The sequence below is a fragment of the Glandiceps talaboti genome, chromosome 4, assembly GCF_964340395.1.
Source record: "Glandiceps talaboti chromosome 4, keGlaTala1.1, whole genome shotgun sequence".
Classification (NCBI taxonomy): domain Eukaryota; kingdom Metazoa; phylum Hemichordata; class Enteropneusta; family Spengelidae; genus Glandiceps; species Glandiceps talaboti.
This window is the reverse complement of record NC_135552.1, coordinates 10072194-10096798: the sequence shown is the minus strand read 5'-3', so window position 1 is coordinate 10096798 and position 24605 is coordinate 10072194. Positions and strand designations below refer to the sequence as shown.

At 36.5% G+C, this 24605-nt stretch overlaps 3 protein-coding genes, 2 long non-coding RNA genes and 2 other non-coding genes across 7 annotated transcripts; 5 read left to right on the top strand and 2 right to left on the bottom strand.

The window, feature by feature from the left end:
- Nucleotides 1-402: 402 nt before the first annotated feature.
- Nucleotides 403-4200, top strand: LOC144433589 (small ribosomal subunit protein uS17-like). The gene is made up of 4 exons (XM_078121912.1): nucleotides 403-439; nucleotides 2667-2796; nucleotides 3202-3403; nucleotides 4001-4200. The coding sequence occupies exons 1-4, from the start codon at nucleotides 428-430 to the stop codon at nucleotides 4128-4130; spliced, it is 474 nt and encodes a 157-aa protein (XP_077978038.1). The 5' UTR covers nucleotides 403-427; the 3' UTR covers nucleotides 4131-4200.
- LOC144434734 (small nucleolar RNA SNORD35) lies at nucleotides 2850-2936 on the top strand. The gene has a single exon (XR_013480852.1). It is a non-coding gene; the product is annotated as a small nucleolar RNA SNORD35 (small nucleolar RNA).
- Nucleotides 3625-3712, top strand: LOC144434733 (small nucleolar RNA SNORD35). Its single transcript, XR_013480851.1, has one exon. It is a non-coding gene; the product is annotated as a small nucleolar RNA SNORD35 (small nucleolar RNA).
- Nucleotides 4201-10972: 6772 nt separating the features above from the next.
- LOC144434133 (tripartite motif-containing protein 2-like) lies at nucleotides 10973-15380 on the bottom strand. Its single transcript, XM_078122589.1, has 2 exons — nucleotides 15330-15380; nucleotides 10973-13219 (listed from the first exon to the last, which is right to left on the bottom strand). Exons 1-2 carry the CDS (start codon nucleotides 15378-15380, stop codon nucleotides 10973-10975), a joined length of 2298 nt encoding a protein of 765 aa, XP_077978715.1.
- Nucleotides 15381-15864: 484 nt separating this feature from the next.
- LOC144433577 (uncharacterized) lies at nucleotides 15865-17302 on the top strand. Its single transcript, XR_013480796.1, has 3 exons — nucleotides 15865-15929; nucleotides 16362-16429; nucleotides 17042-17302. It is a non-coding gene; the product is annotated as an uncharacterized LOC144433577 (long non-coding RNA).
- A 105-nt stretch (nucleotides 17303-17407) lies between these two features.
- LOC144434132 (E3 ubiquitin-protein ligase TRIM71-like) lies at nucleotides 17408-18771 on the top strand. Its single transcript, XM_078122588.1, has 2 exons — nucleotides 17408-17719; nucleotides 17842-18771. The coding sequence occupies exons 1-2, from the start codon at nucleotides 17408-17410 to the stop codon at nucleotides 18769-18771; spliced, it is 1242 nt and encodes a 413-aa protein (XP_077978714.1).
- A 2506-nt stretch (nucleotides 18772-21277) lies between these two features.
- Nucleotides 21278-23878, bottom strand: LOC144433511 (uncharacterized). Its single transcript, XR_013480785.1, has 3 exons — nucleotides 23645-23878; nucleotides 21960-22087; nucleotides 21278-21398 (listed from the first exon to the last, which is right to left on the bottom strand). It is a non-coding gene; the product is annotated as an uncharacterized LOC144433511 (long non-coding RNA).
- Between the last annotated feature and the right edge of the window lie 727 nt (nucleotides 23879-24605).

The following is a 24605-nucleotide window of genomic DNA, read 5'->3' as shown; positions in this document are numbered from 1 at the left end:
TTCGCAAAAGTATAGAGTTGCAATATTCCGTAATAACAGTTTATTTTATACAAAGTCGATAATTTATAATTTTTAAAATTAAAATTAATATAACATTTGTCTCTTAACGGTTAGGTGAGGTGCAAATGTTTTTGTACATATTGAAATTTGGGTATAAAAGTCTAACACTGGCAAAACTATCACGTGATTGTAGTGACGCCATCCTACTTTTCATCAACTCTAATTTTTTGGAAAGTATTAACTTTTCTGTAGGGAAAGTTACTAAATGGTTTGTAAATTACTCTTTTATGTAAAATTCCAAATTTTGAACGAAAAATTATGTTCAGTTTAGAATCTGCGAGACTATGCGATACTTAACTCTGAAGTTCAGGGTGTGAAACCCCGTGCCCTACCCATGTTTCAACCTTTTCCAATATAGGCTGTCAAAATGGCGGAGCAGGTGAGACACCAACAACAAGAAATTGGGGGTATTTCTTGTCGAAAAGAGGAATAATGAATGGATAACGTGTACAATTATCAAACGTTAATATATGTACTAACATTCTATTACGATGGATTTTATTTAATGTCTTTCATTCAGACAAAATCCGATCTATTAACCTAGGGCATGCCTCGTCTTTCATCAAGTGAAGACAGGCGATGCAAGTTACCATAATGTAGCTAAAAGTTTTCTCAGTAATGTTACAATTTTACAGTATTAAATTAATAGTAAATTCAAATACTCGGCCATTCTAAGCCCGAAGTCGGATTTATTTGAATGAAATCTTCGTGTAAGTAACTCGTGTATGCGCGCATATTAGCGCCCCCAAGCGGCTGGTTGTGGAAAGCTACTAAGAAATGTGTGTTTCACACCAAAATTGATGCCACGTGTATACATGTATTCAGTATTTTATGTGTCTGTAATTCAGTACAACTGTGACTATCCATTTTAAAATTTTACTCTAATAGCTACAAAAAAGTAAATTATGCTGGCAAATTATTGTCTTTCCCCCTAAATCTACGTAGAGAGCTCACATAATAAACACCCAAGAACGACTTACTTCCTCGCACAGATAAAGTTTGTATACCACTGTTTATATTAAGACTGACTTTCTTTTTAACAAACTCTGTCACTGATTTATTCAGGGAGCTCATAAACACCAGAAAGTGTCGCAGTTTTCTGCCGAGCAGGTAGTATAGAGAAATTGAAACTCGATAAATATCATGGTGTCATTACAGAAAAGATCACAACAGTAATCTCATTGTTAATGAAAATATTACATCATCCAGGAATGGGAATAAACATTCATCTTCAACTTTCACAGGGTATCAGCAGTATATTAATCTAGAGGCTATCTGGTATCATTTGAATCTGAAGTCGGGTATTTGTTGAAGATATCTTCAGATTCAAAACCAACGGCTAGCCTCTAGACTAGCCGTGTACAATTTATTTATTTTTCATAATTGTTGGATCATGATGCTGGTTTGTGTGAGACATGATATGTCATACCATCCCATCAGATACCACACTGGTCTTGTCAATGATGATGCAAGCATGATTTAATTAAAGGTGTTGTAACAATGTTTCAGAAGCTCAAAATTTATATATTGTTCATGGAAGTCAAAGGTGCCTAGCTAGTATTCTCTCCCATCAATGTATACTAAAAGCAAATTTGATGTGTCTAAAAGTATCGTAGAGTAGAAAAAATTACATCTGGTTTTAGAAATTCTAAATTTCAAACCTCGTGAAATATACTGTTTGTTACTGAGAAATTTTGTGCAGTTGATTAGCTGTGACCCCTTCAAAGTCAAAATTGACACTTGGACATCATAGAGAATAAAGATTTTAAATACATGGACACTTCTAAATTTTGCACCCAGAAAGTACAAATTGAGGCGATTACATCAATGTCTACTAAGTTTTATTGTACAGTATAATTTTGTGAAGAAACTAGTCGGAGCTTCTGTTACATTATAACTATTGTGTTCACTGTACAAATAGTGTATATATACATTTAATGTTTGTGATAAGGTATCACACAGGTTTATTTGACAAATTATATGTTGTATTGTTGTGTGCAAGTATTGTTTATAAAACGTTGTAAGGGCTGGTACATATAAAGGGATGGTATCATAACAGTCTACTGTGTTTGTATTTCTGTATACTGTATGTTGTTAATCCTCTTGTGGCTGAAGGACAATGTCTCTCAGAGTCTCACTCCTAGCATGTACTTGCTTCCCTGACTCACAATTTATTGGTTGGCTGTAGTGGGAAAGGTTCAGTTGTTACCACCTTTGTTTGACTGCCACCCAACTTTCCCAGCACAATTGCAGGAGATTGACAGCTTTCCCTACCAAAAGGGAGGGCATGATCCTTGAAAGGAAGCAACCTGCCAAAGTGTCCAGGTGTATTCAGAGTCATTGTACCACTCAGTAGAAGCTAGGGATGGGACAGTGTGACTTACTGTATGCACTACCACTCGCTACTAAGTCACAAATCAACCTATAGAGGATTAATGACAAACTGAAAGATTGGTTGTTGTGGACACCCTTATCACTAGTTACAAACTTCTAGCTAATGGTTGAGGAGTGCCATCAACAAGGAATCTTTGTCTAGGTTATTGTGTGTCTTATAAATAATTTCATGCTGGATATATGGTAATTCTGTTTCTGTATATACTTGACAGACTGAGAAGGCCTACCAGAAGCAGCCCACTGTTTTCCAGAACAAGAAACGTGTTCTTGCTGTTGGCAAGAAGAAGGAACAACGTCTTGTGAGAAACATTGGTCTAGGATTCAAAACTCCAAGAGATGCAAGTACTAGTATTGTGTTATAAAAGATTGTAACTACAAGTGATAATATACTGTACTGTATATGATGTTTTCTCACGATGGTCTTCATATGCCTACACTGGCACTGCTGAGATCTGCCAACTGGCATTTGCTGATACAGTTTAAATGTATTTTTGTACAAATATTTTATTTGATGTGCTACTCCTGTCTTAGTGACATTAATTAGGCATGATGGGAACCCAAATTTATAGGGGTTTGTCATTGGGATTGGTATTACCTTTTATATAACAACATGAAGCTCAATTGCCATGGAAATGAAAATTATCATCAGGTGGGGTTTCAAAATGTCTTATGGCATTGTAATATCACTGTGTGACAGATTGATATGAATAGTGCTGAAATTTTGTATTGTCTGATTTATTTAGGCAGTAGAAGGCACGTACATCGACAAGAAATGTCCCTTTACTGGTAACGTTCACATTCGTGGTCGTATCTTGAGTGGTATGGTGACAAAGATGAAGATGCAAAGGACAATTGTCATCAGAAGAGACTACCTTCATTACATTAAGAAGTATAACAGATTTGAGAAAAGACATAAAAATATCTCTGCTCATCTCTCACCATGCTTTAGGTAAGCTTAAGCTTTATTTAACTGTGTAATTAGACTAAGATAATTGGAATCATTTGGCTCTCATTGATCTGATCTTTCTGGCGATACATATTTCAGAGACGAGTGTGTGATATGAGAAGGTAGTGTTAATGTTAGTGTTTGTATTAGTTGATTGTCTTAACCACTTTTCATAAGGCTTTAAATAAATGAGCACACAGTGTATGATTAGAAACCAGAAAAACTGTACATGATGTTTTCTCACGATGGTCTTCATATGCCCACACTGGGCACTGCTGAGATCTGCCAACTGGCATTTGCTGATACAGTTGAAAGTATAAGTAGTCTTCTCAATTTGACAAGAAGGGTGATCTGAAGGCACCCTCAGATATTTACTGATTTATATCGAGAAATTATCTTTATGCAAAAAAAAAAAGTCTGAATATGTCCTAGATTCTTATTGAAATGTCAATCAAGCCAATGATTCAGACAGTATGTGTCATATCAGCTTTTTGTCTCGTGCTGAAATGTCATCAACAAATTGAAGAAGAAGAAAAAGTTATACAAAATATTGTATATTCAGTTGTCTAATTTTAAACTATGAATTTGTTTTCTACACAGGGATGTAACACTTGGAGACATCGTTACCGTAGGTGAATGTCGACCACTTAGTAAGACTGTCCGTTTCAATGTTTGCAAAGTGTCAAAGGCCCCTGGCTCAGAGAAGAAAAAAGCTTTCCAGAAATTTTAAGGCAAAAAAAAATATGTAAATTTGCAGAGAAACAAAGTGAAATAAATTCCGCTGACTGGCTGCAAATTTTGTGTGTTTGAAGTTCTTGTATACATGAGTGGAATTAGTCTCTACATGTGCAATGCTTGCTGCAAACATGAAATTTCATGAAAGACAAGTTTTCCATTATTGCAGTGAGGAAACTAAAATGTAAAATATATAATTAGATTATTCCCTAATTCATTGAGCAGAAGAAAAACGAGTGACCTAGGGGACCTTGTCGCTACTCGTCTAGCGACCCGGACAAACCTTTACATCCTGAGTATTTTCTGGTTGAATAAAGTAAAAATATTTGGGAATAACATACCTCAAGTAAAATTTATCAAAAATCATTAAAAAATAACCAATTTGGACGTTTTGACTTGTCACTAAACCAGTGATGTAGAACAACCAGGGTATACAATCCATATTTTCTGTTCAAAGACAATAACTTGGCTTGAGTATGGTATATACATTTAATGTGCAAGACTCGACTCTGCAAAGTGTACTCCCTGGGAGGAACCTGGTACAGACCAAAATGAATAGAATTTCTGGTGGGGGAAATATAGTTTATAAATAATACATTCATACTGATTCACAGACAATGTAAAAAGAAAATTGCAAAAAATCCTAGTACCTATTGGCAGTTATTAAAATCTGTACATAAATTATATGTATTGAGCTACGTGGGGAAAATGGTAACCATACAATATACTGATACCAGTGTGGTATGCTAGAGTGAAATTTTCGTCATTGTGCACACATCTCACTGGTATTTAGTTTATGGAGTGCGCATGCCAACAAAGACCAGTCTTTCAGTGTACATGGTTTGCTTGTAGTATGACTAAGATATTCACAATAAGCTTGGTGTTCTCTGAATCCAGCTGAGGTATCAACTACAAGCTCGTAACAGTAACTTTCTCAATCTATTAAAGCACTTTCAAATTAGTTCCACTTTCTTGTAAAAGCTCCATTGTACACATGTACACAGCCTTGTCTATGAAACGTCACATATGGCAGATCACTGATCCCATCGATTAGTATTTCCATCAGTGATGAAATAAACGGTGGAGGTTCAGAAATGAAGAACCTAGGTTCAGATCAGGGAGAGGCCCTCTCTCACTGTCGGGAGAATTGTGCATATACATTGCACATGCGCAGTGTGAAAATTCTAGGGTACATACAGTACTCTGAAAGGCGTTGTCATGGAAACGATTATAGACAAGATGTAAACTTCCATAAATACGAAGAGGCAAAAACAAAAGTCGGCCTTACGATTGTGTTGTCCATATTGGCATTATCAGAATGCGATATTCTAAGCTACAACTTCATCATATTTCAATTTTCAACTATAATTCTCACATGTACATTACACCCGTCAAATTATGTCGTTTTATGTTTCCATTTGGTTTTAAAAGACTTGGCATTGACTATCGCTCAAAATACTGCCGAACGACATTGATATTGAGCCAGATAGCTCAACCTCTTTGCCACCGTTTGATCAACGTTCAATATAGTGCTTTTAATATTGCAAAAATTCTCCTTTTATGCAATACAACGTTAACCTGTGACGAATTTCTAGTGAAATATTTTATATTTGTGATGAAACCACGTATACAAATATCTTGTTCGTCTACTTATCCACACTATATGGGGGCATTAGGGTATAATGTTGTGCGAAGAGATGAATGGTGCTAAAGATGTTATAAACGTTCCCTGAACTGTTGACGTCAGTAAATGGATATGTGATACCAACACCAGCTGATATTGGCACTCAGATGTCGTCCTGTCCTTGTATGCAAGACTTGTCATCATGTCGGACGGCCAAGTAACTGATTTTGTCGAACCGGACGCAATTATCAATCTGAACGTAGGTGGAAGGCTGTACAGTACGACAATGTCAACACTAACTAGATACTCCAACTCGATGTTAGGGGCCATGTTTAGTGGACGAATTCCATCTCGTCGAGACAACCAGGGCAATTATTTCATCGATAGAAACGGTGACGTATTTAAATACATCTTAGAATTTCTACGTAATTCGTCGCTATGTTTACCGGATGATTTCAAAGACCTTTTGGCGTTATCCAGCGAGGCCGATTTTTATCAAATTCCAGAAATTTCTGAACAACTTCAAGAAATGATGTCACGACCTTCGACTCAAGAATTTGTCGAGATCGAATACCATCGAAATGAGTTTCAATGCGGTTGGATAATATATTCATCTGATAACATTTTGAAGTATCTTCCGTCAATTGGTACGTTTTATGATCAATCAAATCACAGACTACGAAAACTTGGAATGCGGAAATCTGATATAATACGAAAGTATGAAGAGGAAGGCCTTTACTGTGATCTTCATCAACACCAGAGGGAGCTATTCGTAAACAGGCTGCGACTTTTCTCTGAGCTGACAAGTTTAGGTTTTCGTATGACAAACATCACAGCGTATGCGTCGGCTGGCACTTCAGTGAATGTTTGGATTTTCTGCCGGCAATCTCCACGATAATAATTGGTGAATTATTGAAATGCAAGCAGTATATACAGGTGATGTGTAGTAAAACGTCACCGTTGGTGGCAGCATTTGTTAGTATAGTATATGTCATCAAAGCCTTGCACCATAGACCCTACACGTAGGGTCTATGCTTGCACCGACTCTCGACACCAGCTACTCTTTGAAATTATCTGATAGTAATTAACATTGAAGCAGGAGTGTAATGATATGTGAAGAGTCTGGCTGTAGAATAACATTGGTTTGTATAATACATAGTGTAAACATGAAACTCTTCAACCGTTTACCATGAGACGAAGTCACCTATTGAGGGACGCCTTCGCTAGCATTGCGATTGTATCAATTTACCTTCCACTAAATAAGTCACTATCATGGTAAAACAAAATAAAAGAGCTGGTCACTATACGTACTCGACAAGTTTACTTTAAACATTTGAAAAATTACTTTAAGAGTACAATTACGGAACTGCTGAGTTGTCGAACATAGAACAAAAAACGTTTACTCACAGTGGTTTACTATGAGGCGAACTCACCTGCCATGTTGAGTGACTCTTAATGATCTTTCTCCAACAATACGATACTTTCCACTAAGTCATATTAGTAGAAAGATTGTCTTTGGAAAATGATGGGGTATACTTTTACCCGTGTTCATATTAGCTCAAGGGTTTGCACAACTCTACCTGAATCTAATGATTATTTATACTTTATACTTGCGATGTATTTTGGTTTACAAAAAATAGTTCTACAGAATATTGTGTCAGCTTACTACTATAAATTATTGTCTTTTTAATGTCTTTGTTGTAAGAAACGTCAAGTGCAAGTGGTTATTTCAAGTGCATAAAATATATAGCCAGTCTGATAGCAGAAACGCGTTGTGAATGAGTGCTCTACCTAAGCGTGAAAACTTTCCACCAATCACCTTCGTTGTCACTGACACGTGATCCGCTGGCCAATCAAAATAGAGTATCGTTGTTGTGTGCGACTATAAGAATGTTGTCCATGGAACACTGACTCCACACAAGCTAGTTTCGCTTTTAGTGTTAGCAACGTCAAAGTTGCTCACGATGATAATTACACTAGTGTGTATCTTTACTCTGTTTATGTACCGTTATTTTGCCGCCAAGAAGCCTGAGCCACCATCTACTGACGACACAGAGTTCGACAGGTAAGCAGACTATTTTTTCAGTTACTATATTTATCTTTCTTTGTAGTTATCATGTACGTTTACTTGTTAGCGTTACAATGTTTATGATCTTTCGTTTGGAACATTTGGAACGTATTTCTAAAGCTCATCGCATTTTCGGTATTTTTCATCTCAGTACTTTGTACGGCGAACAACGTGTTGCTTACCCAGAGACCAAGATCAGTACCGACGAAGACAAAACGTATCAGAACCCGCCAAAAAAGACACGAAGAAAAAAGAGAAAACCTATCGAGGCCAAAAATTTATCCTCGGTGGGTATACAAACCGAAGAGGCTCATCTAGATACACGTGAAATCGGCGTACAGACGGCAATTATGGAGACGGACACGGTCGGTGTACAAACGGTATATTCAAGTTTACAGACAATTGCCACCCAGACTTCACCAAAGGGAACTGCTACAGTAGCAGTACAATTTAACCCATCAGCCAAATCCGTCGGAACCCAAATATATGGTACCCCTCTGACCATCGTGTCACCTAAGTCCATTGGAAGTACTGCTACACAAACAGAAACATGTGAGAAAGGGTTCAAGGATGTATTGGTGCAAACTGATGATAAACATGTTGTAAGTATGCTGATGATAAATTATTTAGATGTTTTCGTCATTAACGTAAAATGGAAGACTGCACCGATTACTTTACCTTGATAAAATCAATGGTAACTGTTAAATTTATCTGAATATTTAAAAAATATATATATAATAATGGCATTGTACTTATGTGATGTGATCGACCTTTGATATTTTGCAGGACGACGTCATAGAACATGATCTATGTAGAGATGTATCTGCAAAGACGGTCGTCAACGATGGGATCAACTTCTTCAAAGATATCGCTACAGCCTTTCAAAACTGTGAAGAAAGGATGAACGAACGGGACTGTTACCTAACATCAGTAACACAGAAAGCCGAGAAAACATGTACAACAAAGGTGAAATCAGCTGAAGCCATAGACCAAACTCCATGCGGAGAGGTGTCTAAAAAGGCAGTTGTGCAAGACGGTATCAGTTTTTTCGTAGCTCTCTCCGAAACTTTACAAAATTGTGAAGAAAGGATGAACGAGCAAGACGAATACCTGACAACAATGACATACAAGAAAGCCAAGAAAACAACAAAGGCGAAATCAGCTGAAAATTTCACAACAAAATTGCGCAGACGTTTTAGCAGCCACCCATTATTGGTTAAGAGTAAGGATGACAATTCCAGACTCCTTGGCAAGAACGGTGATGGCGACTACACATAAAATCTGATTTGAAACTATAGCATTGCAATTGTGGTTTATTTCTTGTATATGTTAACTAAAAATAAACTGAGTTTCAGTTTAATATACTCTAGTGGTTATTGTTCACTTTATGACTATGAGTGCAGTTGTCGTCAGCTAAGTAAAACGTAATTTATGCTGCATTAAAGGAAGCTAGCATGTTTGGTTCAGTGGAGCCGATATAATGTATAGTAATGACAGTGCAGGTCGAACGATATAGGCGGCATCAGCCGGAGATGTTTTGGCAAAATCATACGATAAAATTGAAAACAGATCTTAGAGGTGTGACAACTATGAACACCCAGCCATTGAAGCATACACTATATCATACATGGTGTCCTACATCGTCGTGAAATATGTGTTCAATAGTACATACATACATACATACATACATACATACATACACATACACACACACACACACACACACACATACATACATACATACATACATACATACATACATACATACATACATACATACATACATACATACATACATACATACATACAGAAAATAAAAACAAAGTAAAGTAAAACCCAACCGACCTCAGTAACCTAATTTCGTAAGTTATGTTATCGGAAACATTCTTTTTTTTTCCTTATGACGATGGAAACGGTGAGTCACACATTTACTTTTTCATTTTCAGAGTGACTGATGAAAAACACTAAAGAGGACAGTCATGAGCTCGACACTGAATATATTTTATTAATTGCATCTTGAGAGAATTGTTTCCATCGCAGTCCATTAACAAACCAAAATGTGTCATGTTGAAGGACAAAGGATTACACAAAGTACTTCAAAAACAGATGACATGACATAAATTACATGAAATACATATATCGTCATGTATAGAAGTCGCAAAAGTGAGTTTCAACCGTACAGTGACGAGGTGGTGCGACGGATCAGCCGCTATCTAAACTGAAAACAGCTGCATGCTTCTGTGCTTAATTATGCGTAACAAAGACGCAGTATTGATTCCCGGCCCTTGGGCTGAATACCATTAAAACAACAACAACAACAACAACAACAACAACAACAACAACAACAACAACAACAAACAGTCTGTATAGATATTTTATTTGTATAGGTGAGTAAATAGTTTAGGAAACATACAGTAAAATTGTAGTAGCTGTGACTGGGATAAGCTCTTATAATGTTTTAGATCAAACAACCACAGTGACTATAAAAGTGTTAATTAACAATAATTATACATTGTGCAAGTCAATAAGCGGTCTAATATAATTTGCCTATAACTAGTACTGTAATAAGTTGAAATCGTATATTGCACCATGTTATGTACACTGCCATACAAAATTGTAAATGTTTACCTTCAGGTGATTTAATATTGTTCAAGGTGTACGATATTGCGAGTGAGCATTATATCTAATAAAGAGTTTTAAAAAATTATTCCTTTTAAGAAAATATGACATATCATTATGTAGTATTCACATGCCTACCTTTCAACTCGTACACATATATTGTTTAATCTAAAAATTCATTATGATCAGAAAAGTATACAAGACATATATGAACACTACCGCAAAAGAAGGCTAAATAATGGTTTCCTAAAACTGTCACAATTCTCTAGTTTAACTATTGGCAGGCTCTTTTTCTCAATGAATACTCAATTGTTATGCGTTATTATAGTACATATATGTAAAACACCAACAAATATACTTTTTGGGAAAAATTCTGATTTGTTCTAATAACCCATATAAAGATGAATTAAAATGTTCTATTAAGAAGAAATCATTTAACATATATACAAAGTTTAAACTGCTTCACGCCAGTTTCATAGTTTTACAGTTTCATAGTGTTGTACTTGCTGTCACCCATTTGAATTATTTATTGGAACACATACAACATATTACGAGCAACGACAATTATGTTGTCATTTGAATGATTGATTGCAATAGCTGTTGGTTGTTCCATGTTGTCTGCCACCAGAAAACATACAAATCTACCTCTCTTGTCAAACTTTTGTACTCGATTATTTCCACTGTCGCATACGAGGGCGCTGTCATGTTTGTCGATAGTGAGCCCCTCAGGCTGATCAAACTGCCCCTCTTGATTTCCATGGTGACCAAACGCGAAAACAAACACACCATCTTCATTGAAGACTTTAATATGATGTGTGGTGGTGTCAGACACAAACACAAAACCTTCACTGTTAACTGCTAAAGCGACCGGACTATCCAGACATACCTCTGAATCGTTATCTGGGAAGGCTGTCAAGTACCGGCCGCTATCTTTAGTAAATATTGCTATTTGTTTCTTGGCATGATTAACGACATAAACTCTGTTGAGAGATTCGTGAATAGCAATATCAAGTGGTAAGTGTAGTTGCCCTCCTCCAATTATCTTTACCAGCTTGCCTTTACTATCACATACAAATATGTTATTATTTACGATATCAATAATATAATAATATTTATTCTCATCTGACATCGTCAGATTCTGTGGCCATACAGGTTGACCTGAACACTCCAACGTGAGAGTTTTCCAACTACTCTTTTTCATACTTTTGTAATTTAGCGTATGTATGCTTTTACTACCACTCATAGAGACTAGCAATTTCCCCCTATGATGATCAACAGCGATACCCTGGACCTTATCAAGAGTGGACGATCCTAATACTCTACCAGGGACTGTGTCAACATGTTTCCAGGCAGGGAAGACTTCAAATGTGTGTGGGGAATCATTTATATCTGATGTACCTAACTTCACAGATAGTTTATGAATTCCGTGGGTGGTGCACTTAAATTTTAAGGCGAAGATTTCATTTCCATCAGCCTTTCTCGATTCAATAACCTCTATCGCTTGATAGGACCCATCAGGTTGTTCTATCACAGCTTCTATATGACGTTCCGTCAAAGGCATTAGCTCATTTTGGGGATCTTCTAATTTTATTCCGATATGTACTTGGTCCCCTATCTTTACAAGGTTTACACTTTCATGTACAATTCTTAGGCTTGGCTCTACTTGAACTATTCTACCCATGTTGTCTTTCACTGGGATATCATTTGCCACTAATACTGACGCCCCTATCACATCTGAATTGAAAGGTACGTCTGGCCCCTCGAGTTGAGTCGCTCCCTGCTGTACTATTGGATATGAAGTCACGATTTGAGCAGCATTGCCGTACATTAATAACCTGTCTATGTGTGACAACGCTTCACTTATACGAACGTCATTTGCTTCATACACATACAACTCCGCTTCCAATATATCCTTGGTAGCACCTGATACACTTTTGAGTTCCTCAAGAAGTTTGTCTCTTTCATTCTTAACCTTCTCAATTGTCTGCCCGGTGTGTATGTCTACAGACGCTAACTCTATTTCAAGCTGTTTAGCTTTACCGTGCAGTTCGTTGTGATATGCTTCTTTACAAGAAATGATTTCGGCGTGTTTTTGTGCTAAGCTATCATAAAGGCTCGAGAGGGAATCTCGATGTTCCTTAGTCACGCTTCCCAGCAAACTGACACACTCGTGCTCCACCGAACCATGCATCTCAATCGAACATTTTACACAGATTGCAGCATTACAAGATCTGCAGTACAAGTCAACTACATACTTGTTATGCTTTCTACAGTATATCTTAAACTGGTTCAAAGAAAGCTCTGCAACACTAGTAGCTACCATAGAATCTTCATTTGCAATGATACGGTGGGCTGCTGTTGCCGGAATTTTACCATGCTCGTCAATACATTGCATACAAATATTCTTTCTACACTCCACGCATACACCATATGCATTTGTTGTACCCTCTTGGCAGATTTGACAAGCCATGCCAGGAGTTGACTTGTTTCCTACGACAATGTCATTTAGTTGTTCTATGTTATGATCTGATGGGAGATTTGTCACCCCTCCCTTAGGGAGTTTAAAGGTCTGTTTACACAAGGGACAGTCTATAGATTGTAAATCCTTAACTAGATTCTGTAAACACTCCTTACAGAAAGTGTGATGGCACGGTAAACACCTTGGTTCCTGAAATTCTTCTAGACAGATGCTACACTGTAGAAGATCTTCTGAAATGGTTTCCTTCAAGGTAGGTGCACGTTGCAATTGTGTAGGGTTACCCCGTGTAGCCATCTGTAACAAAATACAAATGATCACTTTCTTCAATATGTGTACAGCGGCAATGATATAAATTGTGTATACAGTTTTCTGAGAAAGTAGCTTGCGACACATAACTGAAACAGCAAGGGTCAACGTTATACTGCTGTACATAGGTCACATGCAAAGTTATATTTTATCGTATGCATCTATGATTCCACCATCTGTATAGGAATTATCTATGGAACAAATAATGGGGCCCGCGACAGATGCGAGGCTGATTTGTTTTGCAGCTGAATTTCTTTATGCTTAGGGGACACAAAAAAAGACATTTTAACCAACCCTGCGTCGTGCAACCTCTCCGAAATAGAGTTATGTCGGAAACTCATCAAAGTCTTACATAATCTCTCGCGGCGATAAAATAATAATCATAAATGCCACTCCCTGATCATGCGATCATTTTCTGTAGTTGAATAATCTTACACGTGATGTAACTATAATTTTATGTAGTTATAGTTGAATAAAGTTCAGTAGTAGCTTGATTGGTAACATATATAACTTCTGGTACGTCTTCGGTCCAAGGACCAATCCCCACAAGTTACGAATATTGGTCAAGCCCATGAGTCCAAACGCATTAAAAATGCAGCTTAGATTTTAAAAAATAAGACCCGCCTTTGTTTCTTTTTAAAACACAGAAGGCATCTTACCAATTTGTTACTCTATTCACAGGGCTATAGGTTGCACGGTTGCACGTACATATGCATATGCATACAGAAATACAGCTACATTATAAGCAGCCATGCCTTTGTTCCTGTTTTGGATACACACCCAAACTGATTGACCTGATTGTAGTTGTGTATCATTTGATTACAATTAATTCAAAAACTGATTTCTTCAAATACTTACATTAATATTTGTCTTAAGTGCTTGCGTAATGCATCGGATGTATTGTCAATCACCACAAGCTTAAGGAAGTAAAGAACTGATCCCACGTTGACCTCCGATGCTAGTAGACTACAGTGCCATTGCAGATTGCCATGCCACACTTCAAAAATTAATGATAAAATTAAAGGTATTTACCAGTTACTCGAATTGAAGACATGGGTGTATTGTTAAATCAATCTATCCCGCTGTCAATTCAATGTTTCTATCATTCTAATCTTTACACCACTAATTAAAGATTGCATCAAGGTAGCCCTGCTCTGGAAATATGCGATCCGTTCACATCGACACGTTGAAAGGAGCTCATATTACCATAGTTAGGTGGCCCCAAATTTTCTTCTTAATCTTAACCGAGAATTGGGCGTTTGAGATTTTTAATTACGGCAAATTTTAAATGTATCTTCGATGTCAACAAAAAATTCCAAACAAATATTGGATTGGGCATTCTCGTTTTAAACTTCCTCATGACTTAAATAAAACATAATACTAACCCCTAGCGCGTGCTATTCCTAGTATGGCAGTATATACACTGTCAATTTAATGCAACCAAATGAGTGAAATACAAAATTACGTGTCAAATGAGGACAGAGTTGACAGTCTTAGCTGTTAAAACGCACAGATGTGTGAAACTTTTCAATCAAGAAAGACGGAACCATTAAGAGGAAATGTTTACCACAAGGCTGGCGAACCCACCTGTTGAGATAAGGCAAGAAATATAACCCAGGTTGTCACATGCAGAACTTTAATTTATATCAATTTTATGATCCGGGATCATGGGATCAAGGTCCTGTGTCTTTGCACAGTATGTATTCAACAGAGATAGGTATGACTTTTGTACGCGTGCGTTTTGGTTATCGCCTTATTACCTTTCCACGCCACACCTTGTGTCTGCTTACTTAAATATACGCTATATGGTTTTGAATATGACCGCTGTGAAAAATACGAAATGTTTATTTCAAATTGTCAAAAGATTATCTGCTCTTTTGAAAACAGGCGCCTTTACCACAATGACTAGACTAGTTTTTGCAGTTGAAAAAAATAACAGCCCTAAATGCCCAAGGCGTGTGTACAGTAATAACTGGTGCTTTCAATAACAACCCTAATAAAGAACAGTACCATAAAATAAATGATTTTCTCGACGTTAGAAAAACGGAATAAAGATTATGACTATGAGGCCTAGGTGATACAACACCCACCGACTAACCTGTTGAACTGTGGTAGATTCAACCAATAAACATTCCTCTCCAACGTCCATGCTTCAACTATTGTCCACTGTACACAATATAACAATTTATCTTCACGCAATTTGATATGTAGAATTACCAAACAATTGCCAGTGACAGTGATGTATGAGGAGGTCGGATGAATAGTCGACATACCTTGGCTGGACAGGGAGTATTATATATTCTGACGTCGTATTTCATTAGCCTGTGTGGACGGTATAGTGCTTAGGTAAAACTTGAGTAAACACCGAGTCTGAATAATCTTTTATGGGCGTGATCGTGACATATGTACTTTTGCAGAAAGTGGAAAGTTAGGTTTGTTACGAGGTAACATGGGCATTAACGCAATAACGTAGGAAGAAAAGCCGGAACAGGATACAAGTATACGTAGCCACCAATAATCTCTGATCTAGGGGGTCTCAGGTGACGTCTAAAATATAATGTAACAGGAAACATTTCTTGATTCAGAACTCGACAAAATCAGTATACTCATTGGTGAGTGTAGTTTTGACAGTATGACCAGAGTCTTCTTAAAACGAAAGTGCTTATTTAACCATGTTTGAATCTGCGCAGATAATCAGGTTAGTACGAAAATGTCATTTTTAATGCCTGCTGTTTTAGGTAAGGTTTTGAAGGTATACATTTTGGTTTTCTCTGTAGGCATTGATTTATTGAACTCTTGAAGTGGTGGCAGCATTATCGATTCGATACGCCTACTTTTTAGCACCGCGTAGCTATACTGATAAGGTGGTCATATGATTAATATGACTCAGTTTCCCACTTTATACATGTCAATGTTTATTCGAGGCTGGGATTTGACAATGTTGACAACTAGCTGATTAAGTGTATCACTTTCTCTGTTATCTCAGTAAATCAGAAGTGCCATATATAACTGGTATTGCTGCAATTGTATCACCTGCAGAGGATTCCATTTTCAATACGAATAGTAGACACATAAAGTAAAGGTCATAGACTACAGATGATTGAATTAATATATTTTGTTGTATTCTCAGATAGTTACTCTGAATTGGAACGCAAAGACCTTGAAAGCCAAGTAGGAGAACACTGACGCTTTGATAAGGTAATGAAAGAGTATAAATCTACGTTTTTCAGTCGTGTTTGACATAATAACAGAGCGTAAGTATGTCAAAGTCGTTACTTCAATTTACAAAATTTCGTCCAATGAGAAGAAATAAATAATGTTACAAGAAATCATTACACACAAAATAGATGCAGGTTGTCATTAAATGTTCATGTTATATATTGATAAAAACCTAGACTGTGCCATTGGGCTGGCCTCTTAGGATTGGCGATTGGGCTGGGTGATGACCTAAATTTTCGTTCTGCTGCTGAACTATTGAATTTCGCCATTGCATACCCTAGGTTTTTGGACAGAATTCTTGACAGTTCAAATGAAATTGTAGTCAATAAACACACCTCAACCATGCCAATGATTGTCTTGTTTCTGTCTGTTATCTTGATGCCAGAATTCCAGAAGTATCCAGTAGGAATCTCCTGCAATTAATGTATTTATATATTGACCCCCCGAGAAATGTACAAAATTAGTAGCCACCCCTCTCTACATTTACTATATTTTCCATCACAACAAACCCCCAATAATCATCATCAATAATTGTTGATGTTGCATGAAATAGGACATTTAGCAATATATGTATTTTTCCTTATTTTTCAGTTTCTCTGATATTTCACTGTGTGACGGGTCTGTGTACTGGTAACCATGGCAACAGAAGATGTTCGACAAAACCTACGTACAGACCTTGGGAGAATGAAAGATTTGCTCACTTGCAGGCTATGCTCCGACCAGTTTCAAAACCCCAAAATCTTACCATGTCAACATTCATTCTGCGAAAAATGTTTGGAAGATAACATCAAAGACTCGAAACAATGTCTATGTCCCGAATGCAAGCAAACATGTGACCTGGAAGCCAAAGGTGTGCAAAACCTCCCTCCTAGTTGTTTCATGAATAACCTTAGTGAAATAGTAAAATATTATGAGCAAGGTGTAGAGTTGAGTTGTCAAATTTGTAACAATAACGAAATGTATGCTAAGTGTGTCGATTGTGATCTGAACATTTGTGAGAACTGTCAAGGTAAACATTTAATGATTTTGGCCACAGCCAACCATCGCATATTCACCCTTGATGAATATGCAAGTAATGCACAAGATCTGTCGCTACTTCAGCAATCAATGTTTTGTGATTTACACCAACAGAGTAGGCTTGAATCGTATTGTAATCACTGTGCTAAGCCCATCTGTGATGAATGTTCAAAGGAAGAACACAATTCACCACCACATCATCGTGTTAGTTTGAGTAGTGTTTCTGAGAAATATAAGAAACTACTGTCAAAAGTTAGGAGTGAAATACAAAGGAAGTCAGAGGGGAATGGGGTTCATAAAAGAACAACAGAAACGTTACTTCAGCATCTTGAGAATCGGTGCACTGATGAGTGTAAAGCTATTGAAATGTGAAGGGTGAAGGGGGTAGATTACAAGTGTCTCTCAGAGAAGGGTTTGACAAATGTAGGGTTGAAGTTGCAAAGGAAATAGAAATCCTTGAAAAGGTTGAGGTTAGAACTAAGAAGTTAATGTCAGATATTAATCATTTAAAGGAATATGGAAATGCAGCTCAAATAGCATTTGCATTACCTGTACGAGGGCACGATGCCACCCAAATCATTGAAACGAATGTTCATTTCGCACCTACACTAGATATATCACAGTTTATACCAAAAGAGCTGGATTTCGAGGGGAAGTTTGGTACTATAGAACAGGATAACGTACAGGCCAAAAGTCTCTTAGTCAATTCTAATCTTGTGCCAGTTAAAGTACGCGAGCTGGCATATGCTGATATAAGTTTGCTTAAATGTGTATCAGAAGAGGAAAAATTGCTTATTTTCAGAAACCTTCATGCACACATTCAAGTACCAAATGGAAGCTTATTGAAAGCTACCATAGTCAGTAATACAAGTAGTGATGATAAAGCTTCGTATACTGTTAAGTTCAAGTGCTTAGCTTCAGGTAGGCATATGCTATCTATTAAGTTAGGCAAGGCAGAGATATGTCAGTCACCAATATCTATAGATGTTGTATCGCCATGGAGGCTGGTGGGCACTCTTGGGGAAACGGGGAATGAGCCTGCACAGTTCCAAACACCACATGGTGTTGCAGTGGACAAAACAGGGCATATCATTGTTGCTGATAGTGGTAATAGACGGGTTCAGAGCATAGACAGTAGACGAGGAAACCACAAGGACTTTCCCATACAGGGCACGAAACAAGAGCATCGCCTATGGCCTAAACACTACACCAAATGCTACATATTCGCATACGAAAACGTTTGCATTTGTAGTAAATATCTAGTGGCATATCCTACTATTCAGACATATGCACACGTATGCTAAGAATTTGGAGTCGACGTATGTTCATAAGAATAGCATGAAAAACGATGAGAAGATGAACCACTTTTACACATAATATTCACATCATATTCTCACCATGAATATCTTAGCATACGCCTATGAATAGGATGTGAATACATGCCTTATGATAGGAATATGGACGTATTTTAACCATAATCAGGGCATATTCAGGGATATGTAAACGTATTATTAACGTAAACTGATGAGAATACTATAGGCATACCCATATGAATACTCACGAATATCTTTCATACCCGATGCATACATTTGCATAAATGATTACACAAACACGTTATTAATTAATAATAAGAATAATTTATTAAAGGAGTGTACTCCAGAGGTGATTATCTAAACCATTACAAAACAGAGAAGAAAAGAAATATGTGAAACAATTATCTATATCTAGTTGTCACTTGCTATTTATATGTAGGTAGATATATATATATATATATATATATATATATATTGGAATATTGGAATATTGGAATGGGTCGGCTAGGTCCTACCTTTCTCTGAATAACTGATCTATTGTGTTTGCTAGTCTATTCACACGAATGCTGTATTGTGACATCAAGTGTATACTCATAAATTCCCATTCAAGAAATAGTTGCTCATCAATGCAGCGACCTCTACGACAATCTCTTAAATCACTTCCTTTTCGTCAAGTTATTAATTCCTCACAAATAGTTGTACGCCCTCTTTTGATGATCAAAGGAGACATAAGCAATAGCCGGTAAAACAAAAGAATCAGAATAATATGATAAATGATAATGAGAGTGAACTATGCTATTTTGAAACTATCATAATTTGATAGTATTAATGTTTCGGTTGCATTGACACTGACCTCGATCAACTTCATACTGAAGAATTGAGTTCATTTAACTATAGTGAACTCTTAGCGGCCGTAATATATCGTCTCCGATAATAAGCGATTGCTTTCATTTCTAGTTTAAGTTTTTTTCTTCAGAAAAACAATACAAAAGTTCTTCGAAAATCGACAAATAATTAACAAGCCCTTCCTTCTCTTTAGTTACTGACATAAAATACCAATACTAACAATATCAAAGTTAAAGGCACTGACATGCCCAGAATTACAGCTAGTAAATTGGCTCAATGTGCAAACTTGGTGAAACATGCACCGTGGTTGTCTAGCACAACATATGATATATGTAAACTCTTGTAGAACTACATACACACTGGCAGTTTGGTCAGATATTTATATTATTGCCATATCTCTATATGCACATTATGGAAAATTAGTGAAACATTTACACGTAATTCAGTACAATAAATTTAACAATATAACCTGAAGAGAGTGAAGACAAAATATTGGAAACACTAATAGTTTTCGCCTTAGACTTGAAGGGCACAAGCTGAGTTTATAAGTACTTCGGTGTAATTTTTGCAGTATTGTACTTACTGAAGCACACTTAACCACCACCACCACTTGTGATTGACTGAACTCAAACATGGTTGTCATGATATAATTAAAAAAAATATCCGATGATTTCATTTATAATACGTAATGATATAAAAACATGTTCAGGAAATCAGTACTATGTAATCGTAATGTCATGGGAAACGACATGCATTAATATTAACAATGCACTGGAATGTGGTTTGTTAAAGTATTTTCACTTGAGTAATATGCTTACAAACTCAGTTTGTGCCACTTTAAAACACCCTCCCTTCGCTCAAACTTTACCTAAATTTGCTCAAAGCATTTTAGGGCAAATTCAGTTTTACGGCCGGAGGGGGAGGGGGGGGCGCTAAGTCATCACTTTTACAAAGCAGATCGGTGGGACGGTTTGACTTATTCCGAGTTTTGCCTCTCCGAATCAAACTAAGCCCCAGGAGCAGTTATTAACCTTGTAAATTTGAAGAAAAAAAATGTTTCAGCTTTGCCGCAATTATGTAAGGTGCATTTACTTATGTACAATTATGTGGCAGGTTATAACCTTCCATTAATAGTTTATCTTTACACACACACACACACACACACACACACACGTACGCGCATGTGTAATAAATTGAAAACTGGATAGTGCCCAATAAACTCAAGTAAAAACGTTTGGCTAGAATTTGTCATGTACATCATTATGTCAGCAAATCTACAATGTATACAATATCGTTAAAATTGGGACAATAACATTGTGCTGTAGAATAATTTTTGAATTACTAATTGAGGTGTTGAAGACCATATTCCAGTATTCTTTGGCTATTCAACACCATCGCCTTCGGTAATTATAAACACCCCATGACATACACTTGGAGATTGCTTTTAACGTTTTTTTGTTTTTGTTTTTTTTAAAATAGTAATTGTTTTCATTTAGGGGTGGGGCTTCTTTCGGATGAAGGGCTCACAAGGGGAAAAGTCTGTTTCAGTACAACACAAACAATTCCCGGCACATCCCCAGCCGTAAAAATGAACTCTCCCTTAACATGCAATTCAATGATTGTTCGTTTGCTACACAATGTCATCTAGTTCATCTTGTGTTACTTCCAAATTTCCCATTCCGATTCGTCGTCATCAGAACTCATATATAGCACTGTCTTATAAAATATTATTTTCTTCTTGGCCGATTAACTGTCAACCGTCTCTGTAGTTTCTGCGAAGTAAAAGATGCCATAGTTTAATTATCTTTAGTATTAAGAAAACAATAACAAGTTACACAAATACAACTTTTACTTACTTATCTAAGTGATGATTTTTAGTAATTATGAATTACATTTCCAGCAACAATTACGCGAGAAATGTACCCATATAATTTGGTAATATACTGTATCTATCCGAAACAAAGTAATATAGAAAAGTCCTACTAATGTCTGTGAAACACACTGAACGTACTTACAATGTAAACTATTTGTATATGTTCATGGTCGCCGGATTGAATAGGAGTGACTATATTTAGTCCTGAGTGCATGCAGTGTCATCCGATCCGATGTAACTGTATCGCACCAGTACTGATGAAGGTCAACACAGTCAGTATCACGTCAACACATGGCATTTTCAGTCAAAGTAAATGAATACATGTAAAACGCGCGCTATTTTTGTAAACGTTTCTTTTTTTCTTGAAAGAATGATTACAAACTGTGACTCGATGAATACTGATGCTTTGTTTTAAATTTTTATGATGAGAGGTGTAAAAAGGTAAATAACTGTGACGTACCGAAACTCCTCTCAATATTTTTTTAGGGTCGAATCTTCTATCTTCTTATTCAGCAGGTTCAATCTGTATAATTTGCTGACGATAAATTCTCTTCTGAGTGTTTTCAACAACGTCCATCATTATGGAGCCTACAGATAGTATATATAACACACTAATTACTATATGTAATAGCCGTGTATGTGTTAATTGCCTGTTCAAGAATCAACACATTTATACAATATATATAAACATGAAGTAAAGTAAGATTACAGTAATCTTTTATCAGTATTTTAAAGCCTTCAATCTCGAGGGAAACGGCTCTTTTAATTAACCCAATGTATATTGTTCCCAGGTTTCCGTTTCATTTTCCCTCCTGGATCTAGGAAGCACCGTTAACACTACACTTTTGAAGTGACCCATTTTAATTGCACACAAAAGGAAAAACTCGTTTTTACCTAGGACATTCAATTTTATCAATATCTTGCAAAATACCAGCATATTTACCGGTCTTAGTAATTTTAGAGAAAATGTACTAAAATAAATAGTTGATTTGTAAATGTTACGGAACTTTGTGAATTTGTTCTTTGTTTTTATAGTGTTCGTAAATATTGTACGACATCTCAAATAAATAATAGAATTATAAAAATATATGTATAAATAAATAAACAAATTATTTAATTAATTAATTAATTAATTAATTGATTGATTGATTAATTAATTAATTGAAACCAAAGCCTTCATACATTCGTAATTTGAGACTTCAAGTTATAAGATAACTAAGATAACTTTTTTAAATATTCGTTAAGTTTATTAAATTAATCGATCCACAGATTGGTCTATTGATTGATCTAATTGATTGATTGATTAATTGACTGACTGATCGATGCAGTATCCACAAAATACACATTCAACTGCCAAGTGGTCCTAATGACTTAAACATCCACATATACTACCTCCTCATCACAGTGTAACTGATCCTTTTAACAACCTCCAAATAGCAAACACTGTCTCCTGTGTCTACATCTAGTAGTTCTATCAACCTACTCGTACAGATATATACACATCCATCTTAAAAGACTTTACAATTGATTGATTAATTGGTTAATTAATTGGTTAATTAATTAATTAATTAATCAAATAAGTAAGTATGTAAGTAAGTAAGTAAGTAAGTAAGTAAGTAAGCAAGTAATTAACTACTTGGTTGATGATTGAACTAAAATATAGTGAAAGCGTATGTTCACCAAATTCCATACATGTCTATGTTATACGAGATCACTAGATTAATAAAGTGTGCCAGTTTACTAACGGGATTGATTACAACATCAGATACACATATGTTGTATTCCCGCCTTTTCCCAAGTTTTTGCTTTAATACATCAGTTAATGAATATTCAGAAGACATGCATATGCACTATCAGGAGTAAGGTCACGAAAGAGCAAAGTATGCTGTACTTTTGTTACACGTCACTCACTTCTATTGTATACGTTCTTCATTTTTCTCAGTCAATGTTACATGATTTAGATAAAATCCAATCATGGAAATGTGCGTAAAAAGTGTCGTGAAAACGGAGACACAATGTATGAACTTCACTTCTGTGTAATTAACCATTTCAAGCATTTTCAGTCAGTCTGCTGTTATGGAATACATATAATGACAATGGTACAAAATATTTTGTCAATTCACTAAAAGAATTTTGTCAACTTACCTACGTGTCTGTCGTTCCTCTATGTCTTCATACGGCATTCGGCACACGACAGCATTGACAGTGCCATCTTAGCTATATCTACCAAACCAGTTACTAGGATGGAATACCTCTGTGATTCTCTCGAAGATCATGAGCGTTCTATCGTTCCGATAATACGTTGAAATTGGCGCGACTACACATAAAAAGACACCTTAACTTAAGCTGCATTATTGTATGATTACCCCATACTGGCATGAACGACCACGCAAACTGTAATTGGAACAAACATGTTTAGACGGCTGGGCGGCCCTTCTCAATTTCAAGGAATTTAGAGCACAAAAATTGCGCCAAAAGTCGTTGACCCATTTTAGCCATCAACGTCGCTGAACTTTGAAAATTTTATAACTAAACTGTGGTTGACTTGATATCAACAAGCTAATGCCGATTTGCTTAACATTGAAATGATCAAAGGTCGTGAACAATACATCAAGAGAAGTATGATTAACTAATCCATACTGAATTTGCTAGCTTTACACTAAGAGTGAGTTATAATATCAATGATACACTGATGTAATGCCAAGATGAGTAAATGTGAGGTCTCGGGGCGGGCATAGACCCTACGGTGTAGGGTCTATGGGGCGGGCAACTCCCATAGACGGCTATACGGGGAGGGTCCGCGCGAAAGGGGTCGTTTTTTATGCTGATTGGTATCAGAAAGGGTATACTTTTCATGAAGTGTTGGTATCAGAAAGGGTCTGTAAATTAGACTATGTGTTTCAGCCTGTTTTTCTTCCTTGAAAAGCTTCTCTCGTCGCTCATGCCACTTCAGATCTAGGGCCACCTTCCCCTGAAAACCCCTGGTTTTAGTCACGTGCAGCTAGCATGCAATATTCCTGCAAGTGCAACCATAACCAGACACTCAAGTGTGTCTCCAGCAAAACATCCAAGCAAAAATCCAAGAACCGGACCATAATGATCATAA